Genomic DNA, 20586 nt, shown 5'->3' on the forward strand with positions numbered 1-20586 from the left:
TTCTGAGGAAAATAGCATCTCCAATATTCATATATCGTGCATTAGAGCTTCCTAGGACTGAACCACTAACACCTGTACGCTGCTAGAAGCTTAGGCATATGAGAAATGCATTATCTGCAGCAAGCTGGATATTTTCATATCAGGCTACCTGAAAACATGAATCTGAATAAAAGTTGAAACCAGTCTTTCTCCATAATTCATCTGACATGTAAAAACAGCCCTCAGTCAGATCAGTCCCCTTCAGCAAGGCAAAAGTTACAAACTGTGTCATAGCGACGACTCTCCGGTCTTCATCTTTTTTGTCTGGCCATTCGAACCACGTTGCAGACCCTGCCTTTTCTTTTTCTGCTGCTTCACCCTTTCCTCCTTCTTCTGTAGGTAGGCGTCCATGTTCTCAAACGAAACCTTGTAGAGATTGCTGTAGTGGCTCTCCGCGCCAACAAAACCTGCAGTTGGGCAAAGCAGGAAGGCGAGCGTCAATTCCCTTCGCCGTCTCATCAGTTACTTCCTGTACTCTGATTCTAGACAGGATCACAGTAAATGAGTTGAAATCCACTTTATTAAATATGAGCACTGACACTGCATGAGCCGTCCTTGTGTTGGCAAGCACCTGTCCCGCACGCGCACGGCCAAGCGTAGCCTCCGCCGGTAGGCTAAGAAGCCCGTAGAGAGGCAAGCACCTGACGCTGAAGCAAAGAGAGCAGGCAGCTCTCCTTACTTGCTGGGCGCTTGCAGACTTCGAGGCTTCTGTTTCCAAAAGCGACTGCTGTTGCAACTTACTGTTAGACATCCCACTGGAGCTGTTCCCCAAGAGCAAAGCACTGCGAAGGACGCAGGCTCCCCAGCTGTGCTTAGCCGACTTGTCTCCCCTTGGAATACAGAACGAGACTAGGAGCTAGCTAGGTCCACATTTTTAAAGGTGGTGTGGTACCTGACAAAGCCAGTAACCTCTACTTTGCTTTCCCACCTTTTCCCACCTCCAAAAATTCTCCTTAAAGGGCAAACACAAGAAAATCCAGTATTTGCTAGGGTTTGCCCCTGAAGCTGGTGTGCTACTCCACAGTATCGTACGTACGGCATTCCCCTTGTTCCTTGGAAGACAAACAAAGCAGTTTTCCCTTGCTGTTACTCAGTGAAGCGCATGCTGTTCTTTTCAAGGGTCTTGCGCTCCCACAGTAACTGATCCATTGGCCTTTGGCCTTGGGAGAAGTTGTGTGCTGCCTGTTTGAACACCCATGCTACTCTCTACTTCACCAGTCTGCACTAAATCTTGCTCCACCTTCTTCTGGGATCAGTTAGAACAGAACATCAAACATGCAATGCGTACTGCAAGGCTGCTCTACGCATCTGAAATCCTACGGAATCAGCCATCAGGTGAAACGGGTTTGTAAAAGGACAATATGCAGGCATTAAGACTGGGTTTAAACAATATAATGAGCACCTTTCAAAAAAAGAAGTAACTATCTTTTCAAGCACTAATTATGCACTGGAATAAGTGCTCATCAAGTGAGCCTACCCTTACTAATTAACAATAATAGACCCTATCATCTGAGCAGTCCTCCTTTCCCAGCTGCAGATACAGCCGGCTACCGTGTATCACAGTAATTTGCTACACTGGCTAATTATGCTCAGAACCTCTTCCCCTGCCTGCTCTTTTTACTTCCCTGTTGCTCATTTTCACTCAGACCTCACACTTCTAATTATCTACCTGGCTGTAACTATCAAGTCTGCAGCTTCTACACGCAAACACTTTTCTCCCAAACACGTACCTGACTTCCTCTTAGATTTCTAAGACTGTACCAACTTCATGACAACGTGATGACCAACGTAGCGACAGCTACACCCTAAACCATCCGAAAGCAGACATGAAGGAGACTTTACAGCGGACTGCACATTTCTGCAACTTTTCCATCTTCACGTATGGCCACCAAGAACAGACCAAAAGACCGGTGGGGACTGTAACACCTCTTTTAAGGAAGGTTCCGAGTCTCCAGGCAAGGTACGGGAAAGAAATTTCAATTAATCAACTCTCAATAGATAATGAGACATCCACTAGCACGTGCTACAGCCCTTCTTTGCCCTGCAGCCACCACCGCCACAATTTCAGCTTCCGAGTAAAGTTGGGTGTTTTTTAAATACCAAAAATCCTGGAAACATAGGGTGCTTCTGAACTAGTGAATCATGTGTTATTTTTCTGTGTGGGGCAGAAGTCATGAACAAATTCATAGAATCACAGAATGCTTTAGGCTGGAAAAGACCTTTAAGATCATCAAGTCCAACCGCTAACACTGTCACATCCACCACTAAACCACAGCCCTCAGCACTTCATCTGCGCATCTTTTAAATACATCCACGGGAGGGTGATTGAATCCCTCCCCCAGGCAGCCTGTTCCAATGCCTGACAACTGTTTTGGTGAAGAAATTTTTCCTAATATCCAATCTCAACCTCCCCTGGTGCAACTTGAGGCCATTTCCTCTTATCCTATTGATAGTTACCTGGGACAAGAGATGGACACCCACCTGGCTACAACCTCCTTTCGGGCAGTTGTAGAGAGCGATAAGGTCTTCCCTGAGCCTCCTCTTCTCCATGCTAAACACCCCCAGTTCCCTCAGCTGCTCCTCACAGCACTTGTGCTCCAGCCCCTTCCCCAGCTCGTTTGCCCTTCGCTGGACACACTCCAGCATCTCTGTCCTTCTTGCAGTGAGGGGCCCAACACTGAACACAGAACTTGAGGTGCAGCCTCACCAGTGCCGAGTACAGGGGGACCATCACTTCCCTAGTCCTGCTGGCCACACTGTTCCTGATGCCATTGGCCTTCCTGCCCACCTGGGCACACTGCTGGCTCATGTTCAGTCGCTGTTGACACCAGGTGTGTTTCTGCCAGGCAGCTTTCTAGCCACTCCTCCCCAGGCCTGTAGTGTTGCAGAGGGTTGTTGTGACTCAGGTGCAGGACCCAGCACCTGGCCTTGTTGAACCTAATCCTGATAATGAAAATGAACCAACCCTGATACCAATCAATTTCACCCTTGCTGATACCATCCAGGGTCACACGCTCCAGCCACAGCAAGCTCCACATAATCTGCCTTGCCAAGGTGGACCCAAACAGTCCATCTTTACAGCGAAGCTGCTCCTCCCACGGCTGTTCCATTCGTACTATCTCCACTGTACTTCTGACAAGTGTCACACCCAGGTAAGAGACAAGATGACAAACAACATATTTGATATGACAGCGGTAAGACAGACTCCAGCAGCTTGGTCACAGGGTGTTTAGACACATCCCTGCGATAAGGTGCCTATGTAAAACAGTTGTAATACTACAGTTCAGACCTAAATACCTGCATCATCTTGTGGTAACAGTAACCTGAGCACAGTTCATGATTTACAGTAACTTCCATAGAGATGAAGTGCTGAAACTGAGAAAACTGAAAAATTAAGCAACTTCAATAGCCAGCTGAACTGATCAAAATGCCTAAATCTTATGCTTCAGCTGTAAAAATTGCATTTCCTGGGCCTTGGGTCCAAATTTCTCACCTTCAAACACTGTCCAGTTGTCTTGAAGATATTTTGACATCTTCTGTAATCCTTTATCATCAGTTACAGCCTGGGAAAAGAAGGAACGTTTATTATTCCCAAAATACCATGCAATCTCATGTTTCACAGCACACTGAAAAACGCAACGGCTCTCAGGCAAGTACAGTGAAAGGAGAGCAAGTGGAAGTCCTCCATGATCTCTTTTAGGCTCCTTTCTTTCCAGGAATGCTATAGAAACCTGGCCTGAGATCACATGTCCTGCTGGGGAAGCTTTGCAGATGAAGGAAAAGAAAATGGATTCCCAGTTTCTAATCTGTGAGGAAAAGGAATATCACAAAGAACACATAAGGGTCAAAGAACATAGCTAGAAGTTTCATTTAAAACCACTTCATAACCATAACCTAATTAGCTGGCGACTTACAAGGATAGTAAGCGAGTTTCCCATTGTTTAATAGGTTATTACAGAGAACTCAATAGCATATCCCTCAAATTTGACTCCCTGTTCTCAGTGGAAAAAACTCTCCTTAATGCTCCCAGAATGCCTTGTTCCCTGAAGGATCCCTCAGTGGCAGGCACAGGGAAGGCTGTGTGGAAAGCATTCCTGAGCAAACCACAAAGGGATTTTGTTGTTTTGTTTTGTTTTTTTTTTTCTCCAAATAATCAAGTGTAGCACACAGAAAGTACAGGCAATTCAGTCTCAAGACAGAGAAGTGTGCCATTTAGCTTTCATGGAACACAGAACGATTTGGGTTGGAAGGGCCCTTAAAGACCATCTAGTTCCACCCCCCCTGCCATGGGCGGGGACACCTTCCACTAGACCAGGTGGCTCAAAGCCTCATCCAGCCTGGCCTTGAACACTTCCAGGGATGGGGCATCCACAGCTTCTCTGGGCAACCTGTTCCAGTGCCTCACTACCCTCTCCGGGAAGAACTTCTTCCTGATACCCACTCTAAACCTCCCCAATTTCAATTTAAACCCGTTACCCCTTGTCCTGTCACTACAGGCCCTTGTAAGAAGTGTCCCCCCCTGCTTTCCTGTAGGCCCCCCCAGGTACTGGAAGGCTGCAATGAGGTTTACTCCACTTTTGTTATGGCCTCAAGACAACACAAAACATTTGGGATGTCAGCATAACACAAGTATCTACCTTCCACTGTCCATCACATGGTCTGTACAACTGAAGAGGAGCTTCACTGTCTTCCTGCAAAATCCACAGATCTCCCGTTTCGTCAAGCGCAATGTCCCAACCTTTATGTTTCAAAGAGATTTGCTGTCTGTAATCTAGCTGCTGGGCAACAGCATCAAGCTGAAAGATGTAGACTGTGGGAAGACTTTTGAGAGGAAAAACTTAATTACCGTTATTAGCAAATCCACCTACAGCCATCACTTGTACAGCAAACTACACCCACCCACTCTAATTCCGGAGCCAAAGCAAAGTCATTAGGAATTGCAAAAGATATCCTAGCACTTCAAGTGCAGTTTGTTTACATGATCCAAGGCAGAAGCTGTAAACACCTAACACGTCAAATGGCTTTTCAAGTGTTAAATGAAAGAAAAAGCAGTCAAAACTGCCTTTTCTTTAAAAGGAAATGTAGTAAAGGGAATTTCATATGGGTTACTAAGGATTTTATGTAAGAGTGTTGCATCACAGCGCACCGGCCTACAGGGCTTCACTTGAAGGAATACACAGCTGAGCACCAGTCAAAACAGAACAGGAAAGGAGTTACTTATGGGGGAAGGGAGGAGGGAATGAGAGCAACAGGAAACCTTGACAGGGCTGAAGAACAGGACCTCTCCCCTCAGCACTCTCTCCTCCAACAGCCCCAGCCTCTATATGCAGAGCTTCCTAACCTCCCTGGGACAGGTCCCCAGCCTGCCAGGCAGGACACCTCAGCTCCCTCCCAAGTGGCCCACCAGGTCTGCACGGCAGCACTGCTCAGAAACGTTGGGCTGTGGAGCTGGAAATAAAAGCCTGACACAGAGCACGGCCCGGCCCCTGGGCTAAGTGACACAGGCACAGCCCCTGGCTAAGACGGCTTCCCCTTCCAGGGCCAGTTTGGGTGCCCATGCAGAAGGTGTGACAGGAAGCAGCTAAGGCTCCTTGCTCTGGCAAAGAGCAAGCCCACCGAGGGGACAGACTGCAGATTTCACTGTACAGGCAGCTCTGGAAGTCTCTCCCTTTCCTGTTGGCAAGCTTTGGTCAGGAAGAACAGGTTCCTTGGCAGGCTTGGGAAGAGAGGGGAAGGGGGCTTGTCCATCCCCACAAGACATTCGCCTGCTAGTCGGATTTCTAAGGTTCCTCAGTGCTGGGGTCCTTCAGCTCCCAAGCACTCTCTCCTTACGCAAACACCTGCATTTGAACCCAAAACTCAGCATAGCCTCCTCACAGTTTTAAACTGAAGAAATGCTGCACTTTTAAACAGAACAGTGGAACCCATTAAGAAGAGCAGAACTGAGTAACAGAAGTTTGGCCGCTCTGTCACCACAGCACCCGGAGCAAAACGTGACCCAAAACACACAGGTCAGGTGCAGCAAACTTAGGGAGAGATCCTGAGCATCAAGCAGAGCTCTCACATCCTATCCTCATGCTTCTTCCCGTGAGGGAAAGGCATCACAAATTCTGCAAAAAACTTAACTATGCCGGGTAACCCTCACACTCACCTCTGCACTCAAACCAGGTACCATACGGACTCGGGCTCCCTGCAAGCCTGGGACACTTGGAGATCCACACTACTGAGAGGCCAGGGGAAAGTTAGGACAGCCAGCAAGGGAAAGCTGCTCTTGCCTTGGCAGGAGCGGTGATGATTTTAGCCATTATTTATTCTTACCAGTCACAGAGAACTGCAACAAAACCACCCTGACAGCAGTAGCTTATTCTTGACACAGTGTATTTCTATTAGGAAAAGAAAAAGAAACAACCTCATAAGTTAAGACTATTTATGGGCAGAAAATTCACATTCCATTTCATGCCTTAGCCTTTAAAATTTAGCAGATGTCTTAATTTACATCAAGTTAAGCAACATAATTACATTTAAACTGCAGTCATGTGTTTGCTGTTTTATGATGTTTTTCACACTTCTCCCTTCACAGTCATCCAAACAGAGATCAAATGTGAAGGTTTGAGTGAACTGCTCTTAACAGACAAACTAACAGGTGAAGGAAAGTACACCACCTTCAAACACTCTCTCCGGCAATGCCAATGGCAAAAACATCAACAATTGCAGCCTGCACAGCCAGGATATCACAGGAGCTGCTTAGAGATTATAAACACCAGCCATTAGCTGCTGCTGTGTTCGTTGGAAAAGGAAGAGAGTGATGCATAGCTAATGTCCTTGCTTCACTGTCTCTGTTTTCATCCTCTGCCTGGGTGAAGCCATACTGCTTAACAGAAAAAGTGTTCTGCAGAACAAGGCAAGACTGCCTGAGGCTGTTTTCCTCATTAGAAAAAAACTAACACCTTAACTAAAAACTACACCAGTCACCCCCAAAAAATTCCATACCCAACAACAACAAAATCCCACACCACACCCCTAATTTAGAAGCTACATAGTTTTTATGTGGGAGAGAATCAGAGAAATGCCTTTGCTTCACAAACCATACTACTTGAAATAACATAACAACTGATCTGAGGCTCTCTGAGTGGGAAGCAAGAACTTGGGAGGAACGGAAAAACTGCAAGAAGATGCCCCAGGGTGCTTTTTCAAAAGTATCTGTTATATAACGTGAAAGACGAAACTGCAGAGGCAAAAGGCTGGTTCTCAAGTATATTTTATAAGCAGCGATAAGGCCAGCACTTCTGGTTAATAAATCCTTCATACTAGCGAAGTAGTGAGTTATTCCCTTTAGGGCAGGGAAAATACATTTTCTTTGACACTCTGCTGGCAGAGTTCAGATGCATCAAGACCTCTTTCCTTTTGCCACCTTTCCAGCCTTCACCTCTTGCCCTAACATGACACTGGTCACTAACCAGACCTGCTGGTTCACCAGCTTAAGCTGAATTTAGGAGTAACCGCAGGATTTTACCCTTTGAGCTATCAGCTGATGGATAGGCATCGTCAGGGTGCTGGTTTCAGAATTTTGCAACTCGTGTAGGAAAGCAAAACAAGCTGTACAGCTTCCAAACATGCAAGTCAGCAAGTTTAATACAAGAAGCTAACTGTTTTGTCAACAGTACATGAAGCAACTACTGAAAGATAAATCAACTGCGGGAAAAGTTAGTAAATGGCATAAACATAGCTGAAAGCCAGAGTTACACAGTCAATCTCCAGCATATGAGAACAAAAAAAAAAAAAAAAAAATCATGTGGGGAAGGAAGAACAATGGCATGAACACACTTTTTAGTCAGCAATTGGCTACTTGGGTGGAAAAGGAGCAATTCATAAAAAAAAATTATCCAAAGGATGGATATGTTTCAAAGCTCTTGGGAACAGATGGGACTAAGCTCTCGCTGCTCTGCAGAAATACTGAGCTGTTAGTCCACATTTAGCACTGGGACCCAGGACCACTGTTTAACACAGATGTTAAGAAATGCTTACAGATCCACATACTGGGTAAGATGAGTGGGCTGAATCAGAGAGGTTCTCCGCAGCTGACACATCTAAACATAGTTATTGCAGTATGGAGCCATTTACTACGCAGCTTTAGAGTAGAACTGACAGCTCCTATTGTAAACCACCAGTGGGTTCTTCAGACATTTAAGGGAACAAGCCAAGATATTATACATATTAAAAAAAAAAAACAAACCTGTGATATTTATGTCTAAAAAATAGGTCTGCCTCTCCGCCTGTCTCATGACAACCATGCAGAGCAAGTGCAGTGATGGGAAGTGCCCACCTACAATGGGAAGTGCCCACCTACACAGCTGAGTGCGCTTTGTCAGAGAGACAAAGGCTTCTGTGAATTTGAAGTGTGCAGCAGTTCTCCCCCACCCTCACTGGCTGGGGGCTGGGGGGCGGGGGAAGGCTTTTCTTTATTTGAGCCAAGTGTTATTCACAGCTGGACAGAGATGACACATCTTTGCAAGCTCTTTCCTTTCCGCCTGTGGGTAAGTCAACAATCAGCAAAGTGAAGGCAAGCCCCAGGGTAGTATCTTGTTCAAGGACAAGACTATGAAATAAGTTAACTGAAAGAAGAGCTACAAGAGCAGTCCGTGATAAACAGATGTTCACTTGATACTCTCTAACTTATTGAGCATTTATATGACACTGTTATCAGCCTGCCAACACCTTAACTTTTTGATGTCATCTGCAAGAAGAGGTGGCCCTATGAAAAATTAACGTACTGGAGCCCTGGGGTAGAGTTGTGCAATTCATGTTCTGGACTTTAAACAAGCTTCTGCTGTCAAGAGGATCAGATGAGGTGAAAGCCCCAAAGCAGGAAAAATATTTACATAGCACTACAGAATTAGAGAATTAACTCCCATTCTAGTGGGAAAACAAACTGGGGATCTGCAACCCATCAGCTGAAAATAATGCTACATTGCTCAAAACCAGTCTTACGTTCCCAAAAAGTCATTTTGCCAAGCAAAATAAGCCCACACTTATGTGTTCACATGACCTACCATTACTGATGATTCCATTATTGCTGTGCTTCAAGTTGTGTCTCAAGCTCCAGTGCATTCAGCCGTTATCGATGGTAAAAACGGAATGCAACATGAGAGAAAAGAAACACTGACACCCCCACCTGATCTTGGGTTGCCGCAGTCATCTGCAGACAGCGTGCTAGTCACAACCTACAAAGTGCTGACTCGAGACTGTTCCCTTGAATTCAGACTATGGATGTCACAGTAGGTTCTGAAGATGATCTTTGATACACCTGGATGCACATGATGACTGAACACTACCACCAGGCATAACCTCTGGCATTTCTAGCACTACAGTGCCAGCAATACACAAGCCTCCTTTCACTTTTGGTCCTGTTGGCAGTGGATACAGCAATTCTTCTGAGAGATTGTTTCTATTTGGATAATCTTGCCTGGAAGGCAGCCTGCAGACTATTAGATATTTCATATAATGCAGTAATTAACAGTCACCGTACAGGCTCTAAACACTGTAGAGCTCTTCTGACAGAAGCACATATTGACAGCTCTGTAGCAGTACAGCACAAAGGTGGCAACGCACAGCATTAAGGTTACATCTGTCATTTATCCGTCTGTCATCGCCGGGACACTGCCTGATCACTTTTCCAAGTACATATAAACTCTGGAAGTCAAACGAGTCTTCTGCACCCCTCAAGCACTGTGCAAATTTAATGTGTGCTGGTTTTGGCTGGGATGGAGCTAATTGTCTTCACAGTAGCAAATACGGGGCTGTGTTTTGGGTTTGTGCTGAGAAGAACGTTGATAACGCAGGGATGTTTTAGTTGTTGCCAGATAATGCTTTGTGCTGGTTTTAGTGAGGACAGAGTTAATATTCTTCACAGAAGATTAGACCAAGGACTATTTCAGTTTCTGATACTGCACTTCTGTTCCCAGCTGCTTCTCTACAAGAAGCTGGGAGGAGACGCAGGTGGGAGAGCTGAACCAAACTGCCCAAAGGGACATTTCATGCCACAAAACATCATGCTCAGTATATAAGCAGGGGGAGTTGGCTGGGGATCGCTGCTCAGAGATGGGCTATTGATCTCTGGGTGGTGAGCAATTGTTGCATTGTGCATCATTTGTTTTTGTATATTCCCTTATCATTACAATAATTATTATTACTACTATTTCCTCTCCCTTTGCTATCCTATTAAGCCGTTCTTCTCTCATCCCACAAGGTATTCTTTCCATGATTCTCTCCCCCATCCCACCCTGCAGAGCAGGGGGAAGGAGCAACTGGCTGGGTGGTGCTTAGTTGCCAGCTGGGGATAAAGCAGGACATGGTGTCATCGAAGACAGATTTTAAAACTCCTCTAGCAGTGTGCAGGAAGCAGAGTTTCAGAGATTCAAGGAACAGGCCAGCCTAAGGCTTCTGGGCCACCATCAGGAGACACAAACGCCAGTGGGTAGAACTGCAAAACACTACAGGAATACAGTTTATTAACCGCTGTGTTATATTTATTAACCCACAGTTTGTGGCGTTTCCCTTTCTGTCACTGCTTAGTCATACTGAGGTAAAGAAGCTAAACAGATACTCCTCAAACAGCCAAAGGGCACCCCAAATTTCTATGGAGAGACTCCATCATTGTGAAGAGTATCCTACGGAAGGGAATATCAGGTGTGTTAGAAGACAAGCAAAGTATTACTAAACTACATCCAAAAGCATTCAAAAACACTCTAAGGGAGTTAGAGTTTATTTTTTAACTCAGTTCCTGCTTGCAGCAAACAAGTTTTCTCCTCTAACATTTGTTAGATTATCCAATAAGATGTTCAAGTTTTATTATATAGCTTAATATTATTTTTTAATATGTTTGTGAGCAGCAGAGTTAAGATTCAGTGGGAGATCAAGCTCCACTAATTTACATGCAAGCTGTATTACTAAATACTAAGCCAGATCAAGCAACAAGAAGAATTTTAAAAGTTAATGATAGGATTCCCCACCTCACAGCTAACAGGTTAGTAGTCCTCAATGATCCAATAAAGCTAAAAGGCAAAGTATTTTAAAATAAAACCATTCTTCCCTCCAAAAGAAACGCCTTGCAAGACATGGATTCGATGGCTATCACACCACGTTGTGTCAACAAAGCACTCTCATTAGCTACTTCTGAACACAAAGATGAAACACTTCGGCTTTGAAACTCAACTGATTTCCAGAAGGCTACGTGCAGCAAAGTAATTTTGTAGGTTTGCCTCTCCCTTCCTCACTCAAATCCCTCTCACCCAGACTCTAAGTAGATACCAGCCAGATGGGCTTGTCACCTACTGTGGTACCCTCGTTTTTCACTTGTGAAAAAACAGCAGTAGCTGCTTCAAAGATTTCAAGCACTAGACGCAACCTGAAACAAACCAGAGACCTTGTGAACGTGTATGAGAGGTCTCTGGCTCAGGTGTGCTTTATTCTCAAGCTCAGGAGCAGGTTCAATTGTCCATACCCTGAATTCCTGCTACCAGGAACTCTAGGCCAAACCCAGGATTTCCAGAATCTAAGCTCTGAATACCGTGATGCAAGCAGCTACCCTGGCAGGCTTATGCACAGACACAAAGTTGCACGTTATCACTCCAACACAAAGAACAAAGATGGGTGGTAAGATAAACTACTCTTAAGTGATCCAACAGATCAGCAGCTGGCATAACAGGATCTCCTCAGCAGGGACGAGAGCAAGTGCCATTTCATTGCTAAGAGGGTCGTATGCCAATTCACGTGACAAGAGAGAACCAACCCAGAGATCAAGCACCACCAGAACCACTGCTCGCATCGGATTAGCGCCCCAAATCACAGCACCACCCCAGTCACGTACGTATCGCACCACTCACGCGCAGGCTGCAGGAGAAGGAAAGCTCCTGGGGTAGTCAGTTTTCATACTGCACTGGTACATTTTAATTTGGGGCACCAGGCAGCTCCAGAGCAACCCAAAGGGAAAAGCCCAGAGCTTTGACTCCGCAGGGCAGTACTATTGCAGGCGACTGGTTACAAACATTACAAAGCTGCTTTTTGCTCAGACAGAATTTCAAGTTGCAATTTAAGTATTTTTAAAAAAACAAGCGCATTTTTAGATCTTTCCAGTGTTACAGGATATTTTCTGGCTAAGAGACTAAGGCATTTACAGTTTTGGAAAAATGAGCAAGGAAAGGCTTTGTCCAGTGTGCAGAACTTGTATTTGGGAAGAATTACACTTTCTTTTGACCACTGCTTGCCACTTCTTAAAGCTGCACACAAGACACAGAAATGGGACTCAGGGACTTCTTTGCTTTTCTGAACTCCCAGGCTTTTCTAACAGTCTCCAGGTCTCCCACAACTTCCAAACCCACGGAGGAAAAGGAAGCCCTCCGAACAAAATACAACAAACACATCTGGGAGTCACAAGGATTGTTAAGGGTAGGAAAAGCACTAAGACACATGGGCATACCTGGTCAGTTTTGGTTGCCTCAGACCCACTGATGTTGCTCAGATGACAGCAGCACACTTCTTCCCCGCTTTTGTACTCCCAAAGTCTCAGAGTTGAGTCCTGGACAGATGGAAGCGGACAGAAGTCAATTACTAACAGTACCTCAGGCAGAGAGGCCACTCAGCTAAATCCTATTTCCCTGAAGGGCTTCCCACAGAAGCTGCTAAATAGTCACTTAGTTAACATCTCAAATTGCAGATAAAGCATTTTAATTAACATAATTTTCCCCCTTGATTCTAAATTACTCAATCATGCTAACTTTAATTCTCCTTTTGAAGTGGAAACTGGGTAGCTGGAGGAGTGCATTTCAAGCCCAGTCAAATAGCCCAGCAATACAAGTGCTCAGCATTTTAATGGCGATTCCTACAGGTTGCCCTTTCCTGCCCCTACTCTCCTTATAGCCCAAATTCTCATTTGATTTAGTAACCTCCTGGAGAGAAGCTAAAACACGGCTCTGGAAAAACAGAGTCATCAAAGAGCATTTGCTAAGAATGAAGTACAGACATACGCAGCATTAACACTAGAGTTGCTTAAAGATTTAGAGGAACAAGAGACAAGAGCCTTAGGGAAGCAAGTGCAGCAGCTGAAAGCAAATGCTAAGAATTATCATGATCTTCCTATCTTCCCAGACACATTATTTGTTTCCTATGCGGTTCTGGTAGTCTGGGAAACAAAGAATATAGTTTCCGTTCTTTTAGACCAATTCCATCCATTCACTCTGTACAGGTCTGGCACAGCAGCAGGATGTCATCAATTTAAGAAAAGGCCTGGGGGGAGGGAAAGGAGGGAACACTCACTTCAGTCCTCATCCAAGCATCGTGCAGCACTGCACTGCTATGCCCACACAACATGCGCTGGACGTAACACGAGGATACACAGACAAGGACATAATTCAGAACAAGTCTCACAGGGGAAATCAAGTGGAAGGGTGTATAAGGAACAGTTTTCTCATCTTAAAAGCTCTAAAAATAATAAAAATCTATGATTCTAAGATGAGTCATTCTCCAGACACTCATTATCATGGTAGGCTGGCATAATACCCATTTGCTTCAAAGTTGTTTAATAGTCCAATGGTTTAAGTTTGTCTGTGCTGCAAAGCAAGAGTTAATGATGAAGAAATACTGAGGACTTTGTGATTTCTCCATCCCAAAGATCTTAATAAGAAGCTAGCCTTGCTATAAACACAGTAAATAGCTCTTAAACGAGCTAGCAATGGAATGGCTGAACACTGAATAGAAAGCTGAGAAAGAGGGGGGGAAGGAGGGACAGAGGGCATGCTGGAAACTGTGAGAGATTATTCCAACTTAGTGCAAACAATGGTTTTAAAGCCTAAATTTTCAAGAAAAACACTTTTACGAAGAAATTGCAATACATACCCCAGAAGCTGACAACAGCAGATCAGGATAGTTGGGTATTACAAATATTTTGCTTACAAACCTAAAGGGAAAGTAATGAAAAGTTGAACTCTCCTGCATGACACTCCGGTCTTTAAACACACACAGTAAGAGAAAACACTAGTTTTAAAGAGAACCTTATAATAAACAAACAGATTCCCCACATCAAGCCAATTAGGAGGAAGAAAAAATAGGCCTACCGTACTTAGCATATATACTACACAAACTACTGAGTTTCTTCTTAAAAGAAAAAAAATATTTCCCCACCTGCACTCTGACTTCCTCCCGACTGAGAACACTGACAGTTAGACCCAAAAAAGGCAATGGAGGCAGATTTATTCGGATACCACGTTCCCCCTTCTCAACTCGTGATGCACATTAAAAATATAAATCAACGGGTGTGTTTTAAAACACAACAACGCTGACCCAGCTTTCAGAGCACCGCGTCTCCCATCACAGCTGGGGATCACTCAAAAGCAATGTTTACCAAATTTACCATCAGTGCCCTACATTCAGCTAGAAACCTTGCTTTTCGGAAGTACGTAATACTGCTACGTGTACCATGACTTGTCTTTGCCGAGTAATGAGGACGTGAACTTTTGGAGTTTGTTATTATCTCAGAGCTCAGCAACTTGAAATGTAGTGACCTAGGCAGAACATTACCAGCGTAGGACAGTCTTGCTTTTGAAAACAGGCATCATTTTAAGGCCATTAAAAAAAGAAGAGGGAAAAAAATAAATAGAAGGAAGAGATCTGGTCACTGTAATACAAACTTTATGCCCAAGCAGTAATGGCAGGTGCACATGCAGGCATAACAGACCCAGCCAGAGTCACCATGCATCCCGCTGAAAGAAGAAAATCCAGGTGCGTGAAACAAGACAACAATTGTACCTGCTTTATACAATCTTTTCCTTATTCATTACTAATTTAAACAGTGAATTTTTAAATATATTTCAATTAATTTACACTAAGTGCCTTTCCACTCTATGGCCACTTACAAACTCTCTGTGCAGACACAACATCCCGCGTTTGAAAGTGTCTTTCTGGCCATCAGGTTCTGCTCATTAAAAAAGTGAAACTGAGTTTACAGTAGGTGGAAACATCGGACATGGCTCTGTAAATATGCCATAGAAACCAACCTGATCAAAGACTACTTAGATCTTTAACAAGACTAGTCTCTCGCTTTTATACTATGCCAATCCTACACAGGTTAGACTACCCAATTACATTATTAAAATCAGAATGACTCTCCAAATTAATGTGAACGTAATGGCTCCATTAAAACACATTGGTGGGCAAGTTTAGATTGTTGCCAGCACCCCAGGTTCCTCGGTCACACCGAAGCCACTTAAAGCAAATTCGGCATCAACACCACCTACCTTTAACTCGTTCCTGATACAGTGAGCTGACTGCACCACGTTGCATCATCTTATGGAATAACATGCCTGGAAGGGTGTTGTTATCCCCAGGTAACTCAGCGGCCAGACAAGCAGAGTTACAGGTGTTCTCTGACCCCTAGGCAGGGTCATGTCTTTTCTGCTATCTTGTCACTGTTAACTTCAAAAGGCAGCAGTGGCCACAAAAAAACCCTCTTCCTTACTAAAAAACCCTAACAATCAACAACAGAAAACCTCCAAAAGCCCACAAAACCCTGTAGAGATGGGAGGCAAACCCAAGAGACTTTGAAAATACCAAAATTGACAGACTTTTTGAGCAGCAAAATGTGGAGGGAGAAGTCTTTTAGAAGTCTATTTACTATTCAAGTCTTCTTCATGGGAAAGAACTGCTGAGAAGAAAAGGGAAAGTACAGTCCATCCTGTAGGCTAAGAAGGATGTCGTGCCAAACTGGCTAGAAGACAGCCCTTATTCCCATTCTGAAAGGACTGCTGGCCTTCTATTAAGTCAGAGCATGTCTGAATCACATCAGTACAGCCCTAGCAGGTTGCTCTGCTGCCTTACAGCCTACAGATGACTGCAACTAGAAGCACCTTCACTTCAGGAGGGTGAGACAGGATGGGAAGGGGTTGCCCAGAGAGTTGTAGATGCCCCATCCCTGGAAGTGTTCAAGGCCAGGTTGGACAGAGCTCTGAGCAACTTGATCTAGTTGAAGATGTCCCTGCTCATTGTAGAGGGGTTGGACTAGATGACTTTTAAAGGTCCCTTCCAATCCAAGCCATTCCACGATTCTAAACACAGACCTAGCTGTTGTTTAATATGATTTGAGGAGACAATCATTTCAGCCATTGAGGCACAGTGAAGAGCCGTACACGGTAACTTCTGCATGCAACAAACTTACTCTCTGTGTCCCAGACAGAAGGATACGATACTGTAAGGAGCCTTTGCCAAGCTGACTCTGATCTTCTCATCTCTGTCTGCAGTTAGGATATACTGGTCATCAGGACTCAGCGCCTGTCAGTAAAGGGAGAGTTTTAGAGCTCCATAGTTCAATGCTTGTTTTAATTTAATTCTTCCTAACCGTGAGAAAAAAAGGCAACCAATAAAGTAGCTGTTTCTCCTGGCTCTGAAGAGCAGGTGAAAGCATTAAGCCACATTTTTCCACCAATAATGGAAGAATAAATCTTTGACAGTAACTTTCTCGCTGACTACTAGGGTCCAGTGAAAGCCAATGAGCCCCAACAGTACAGCAGAAGTCCCATTGTGTCTTAAAAAGAAAGAAACTTCACACTGAGGAGTTCCACTGACATGACAGACTGGGTGAATTCCCATATATGTTCCATTACCAAGTCTTCTGTGACTGTAACATGAAGACTTTTTGAACACTCACCCTCCCAGAAGAGATAACCCTCTGGCAAGCTTGTTTCTTCACCAAACTCTGCAGACACAAATTCAGCAGCGAGAAGTCCAGACCACATACTTTGTTTTTATAAAAACGAGCTCCCAAATCTGGGACACGAGCAACAGTGAAAGACCTGAAGGGAAGCAGGATCCAATAGCAGAGACAAGTGACCCAGCTCAAGTTTTCCTTCTGCCTGGGGTTCTGTTATGGAGTAAGAATAGACATCACCAGACTTGTCTGCCACTAGAATCTTATCCTCGGCAGCTGTAATAACCAGGGAAGTGCACCTCCTGGTCACACACCTGAAAAAGAAAATGGCACAATTTGAACAGCTCTGAATGGCACCTTCAGCAAGTCTGGATTCAGTCCCAGTTAAACAGACCAGGAGACCGGACAAAATCTCTCTTAAAAATGTAACTTAAACAAACATGGAAAAGAGAAGGCAAGGTAGGAGTTCTCCTAGTAAAAGTCATTCGCAGCAAGGATATCAAAAAACTGTTGAAACCATTTCCCCAGTTGCCAGTTCTTAGTGTAAACAGAATTCCTTCCTTGTGAACCTCAAAAACTCTTCCTCCTCGCATCCGGAGTCAGAGAGACACAGTCTCAGGGTACCTTGTCCAGGCAAAGCCCTGAAGTTGAACTCTGACCTTCCCTTTTCATCTGCCAGTATCCTATAGCTCCAGTTGCCAATGTAGCAGGTAATGCTTTTCTTATAACTTTTCAGATAAATGTTAAGAACTGCATTTGTCAGAAAACAAGTTTTGAAGAATGTTTCATCGCTCAGTCTAAAGAACGCTTCCGCAAGTTAACAGCTACTGTTATTATGGCTATTCTTCTCATAACACCCCTTTTCCAAACCCCTCTGTATGCCATGTGTTAACGTAAGACTGTGCACAGTGGGGATCATACTGAATGGACATTTCTGTTCACTTACTCTGAAACTCAGTGACCATCAGGAGGCAAAAGAACAACACACCATAATTCAGGTAGGAAGACAGAAACCAATCCTTTTTTTAGTGACTGTTTAAAGGAACACTGTAACAATAAAAAATCGTATAGGACAAGAATGCCTACTCACACACTGCAGGTGCAAGCAGCACAGTTTCAAGATACCTTGCCAACAAGAACAAGTATTGCTCCAAGTTTGTTGTACTGCCTTTGATCTTAAACACAAAGAGATTCAGAAGTTCACCTTGTCTGAAGTGAGCTGACTACAAAAACTAGCACCATGTGAAACCTTTTATACAGCCTGTCACAAAACACCAACACAAGTTACATAGCTCAGCTTCAGCATTCTGTTTTTTCATGCAGAGACACTTTTGCCTGCATTCCCAGTTTCTGAATAGGAGGTATGGAAGCTCCTAAAAAACGCAGCCGTGGCCCTAGTTGAGTTTTTAGAAGAAAACTGAAACATCAATCGTCCAATGGCATATTAAGGGCGAGACATAGAGGGCAGTGCAGCAGAGGAGACAGAACATAGAATGAACAGAATTTGCCATTTCTGGTTTTGTCAGTGATTGCTTACTCACTACAACTCAGGTTAACCCCCCGAAGAAATGCGCATCATATACCCTACACATACAACCAAGCTAACAGAGACACCACCTTGTTTTGCAGCCTGGGCCACACAATTGTCAGAGACCATCAGAAGCAGAGATGTCACACGCTGAGGTACTTTCTCAGGAAGTCCTTCGTGGTTCTTTTTTTGACAGGCAATTGTCACAAGCAACAGCAGAAAACTTGTAACTGGATGACCTCTGGTGGACAGCTACTGACTGTTTTCTCAAGAGGATCATACCATGGAAGGGAAGCAGTCGGCACCATCTCAAAAGAGATACTTTTAAGACAGTTCCCAAACTCCCTAAAACATATTCTCCCCCAAATCAACAGAAATGGACAGTGCACTCACTAAACTCCTCTACACTGCTCTTACAGACCCAAACTTAAGTGTTCACGAGGAGCGAGTAAAGTTTCAGCTCTTAAAAATGCCTTTTGGAATACAAAGAGATTGTCATTTACCTAGCCAATGGTATAAACATCTGCACTCCCACTCTTAGGCACACCACACATCACTTCTTGTCAAATATTTTTGAATTACCAAGAACATTAAATTTGAGGGGGAAAAAAAAAAAAGAGAAGCTTAGCAATAACTAACAGCAGCATCCCAAGTACAACTATTTTATAACTCTAAATTAATCAGCCATAACTCCATAACAAAGTGACATGCAACATCCTTCTTGGTTCCTTACCTGATGCTAACACACTCCCAGGAGGGCTTTGTGTGGAAAAGAATCAGACGTTTGCTGTCATCTGTCAAGGCAAAATAATCTCCTGATGGGGAGAAGGCAAAAGCTAGGATGTTATCACTTCCCTTATCTGTCGGTTTTCCACCCTGTCTAAAGGAGAGAAGGGGGACAACAGTTCACAACCTGAGAGTTACTGAAATCCATACAAAGAGAAAGTTGCTCTCACACTGCCAAGAAGGAGCATGAAGAATGAAGCACAACACTAAAAATTTTATTTGTGCTTAGAGTGTTGAGCCAACGTGAACATTAATGCAAGGAAAAAGAAACTGATATAAGGTCTAAGACCGTATCATTACCTGCTTAAAAAAAAAAAAAACCAACAACAAACAACTTCATGATACAAATTTAGGGGAAAACAGTAAAATTGGCTATAGGTAAAGCAATGCCCAGAGGTTGAACAACAAACAAACAGCCATGCCAGGGTTTGTGCCAGCAGATCATGATACAAATTTAGGGGAAAACAGTAAAATTGGCTATAGGTAAAGCAATGCCCAGAGGTTGAATTTAAACTAAGCCTTTTTTGGTTTTTGAAATCTCATGACTTAGAGAATAGAACTGAAGGAGGAGTTATATGTTGGTCTATGTTGTTGTTGGGTTTTTTTTTCCTATCTGTATTAGATAGTCTAATAAAAGATAAAGCATTTTTTCCATAAACATCTTCACAGAGAAGAGTCATACAAAATCACTGATTATATGATGTTTCTCTAAAAAAGAAAAAGTTGTAAAATCTCCCCTCTGGGATGAAACAGAAACAAACAACAGAAAATCCCACCCAAACCCTATATATCCATCAGGGTTAGCAAAAAACACCTGGCCATCACCTGATCAAGAGTCATGCCATGACTCTTATTATCTTCACTGCCACATAACCCCTGGAGGAGATGCACCCTCTATGAAAACAGCAGATTGCCTAAACAGATTTTCTCACCCTTTATTTCCTAAGGTCTTCTCCGCATTGATGCAATCGTACACGAAGAGACTGTCATCACTGCAAATAAAAACCAACAAACTGAAAACACAGGAATTAGAACAACCATGAGCTGAACTACGAATAGTATCAACTCCTTCGTAACACGCTATTATTTTGCGGTTATATGCACTACTGAGCCCCATCTGGAGGAATCACTCCTGCGAAACGGGCTCCCGAAGTGCCACAGCTGGGGTAGAAGTTTAAAACCTTGGACTGTACGCACATGCCAAAAAAAAAAAAGAAAAAAACAAAAAAAGAAAAAAAACTGTCATCTGTTGGCAAAGTGACCGCGATATTTTACTTGTCAGGCTTCACATAACTGTCACCAGCATTTACCCTGTTGCTCACATGGCCATGACGTGCATCTGGCGGCGCATAACAGCGCCAGAAAACCGTCAAGACTAAAAAGCTTAAAGGTGGTATTTCAGCAACAGAAATCGCACCCAAGGAGCCCCCAGAGGCCCACGCTCCGCTCTGCGGGCTTCTCCCGAAAGGCCGGAGCCGGCAGAGCCTCCTCCACGTTCGCACCGCCTCCCTCCGGCTGGCAGTCCCCACCATGCGCCGCG

At 44.0% G+C, this 20586-nt stretch overlaps 1 protein-coding gene across 1 annotated transcript; it reads right to left on the reverse strand.

The window, feature by feature from the left end:
• Nucleotides 1-267: 267 nt before the first annotated feature.
• On the reverse strand, nt 268-20578 carry WDR4 (WD repeat domain 4). Its single transcript, XM_010154869.1, has 11 exons — nt 20322-20578; nt 19979-20038; nt 18994-19140; nt 16890-17046; nt 16244-16356; nt 13930-13990; nt 12515-12613; nt 6358-6422; nt 4677-4860; nt 3533-3602; nt 268-446 (listed from the first exon to the last, which is right to left on the reverse strand). The coding sequence occupies exons 1-11, from the start codon at nt 20576-20578 to the stop codon at nt 268-270; spliced, it is 1392 nt and encodes a 463-aa protein (XP_010153171.1).
• Nucleotides 20579-20586: the final 8 nt, after the last annotated feature.

The sequence above is a fragment of the Eurypyga helias genome, unplaced genomic scaffold (assembly GCF_000690775.1).
Source record: "Eurypyga helias isolate BGI_N326 unplaced genomic scaffold, ASM69077v1 scaffold14887, whole genome shotgun sequence".
Lineage (NCBI taxonomy): Eukaryota > Metazoa > Chordata > Aves > Eurypygiformes > Eurypygidae > Eurypyga > Eurypyga helias.

Bases quoted from the DNA above. Each gene is read 5' to 3' on its own strand.
- WDR4 (XM_010154869.1), bottom strand. From the start codon at position 20,578: ATGGTGGGGACTGCCAGCCGGAGGGAGGCGGTGCGAACGTGGAGGAGG. The intron at 19,141-19,978 runs GTGAGAAAATCT...TCTCTCCTTTAG, and splicing joins AAGACCTTAGGAAATAAAGG to ACAGGGTGGAAAACCGACAG. The intron at 13,991-16,243 runs GTAAGTTTGTTG...CTTTCCCTTTAG, and splicing joins TTCTGTCTGGGACACAGAGA to GTTTGTAAGCAAAATATTTG.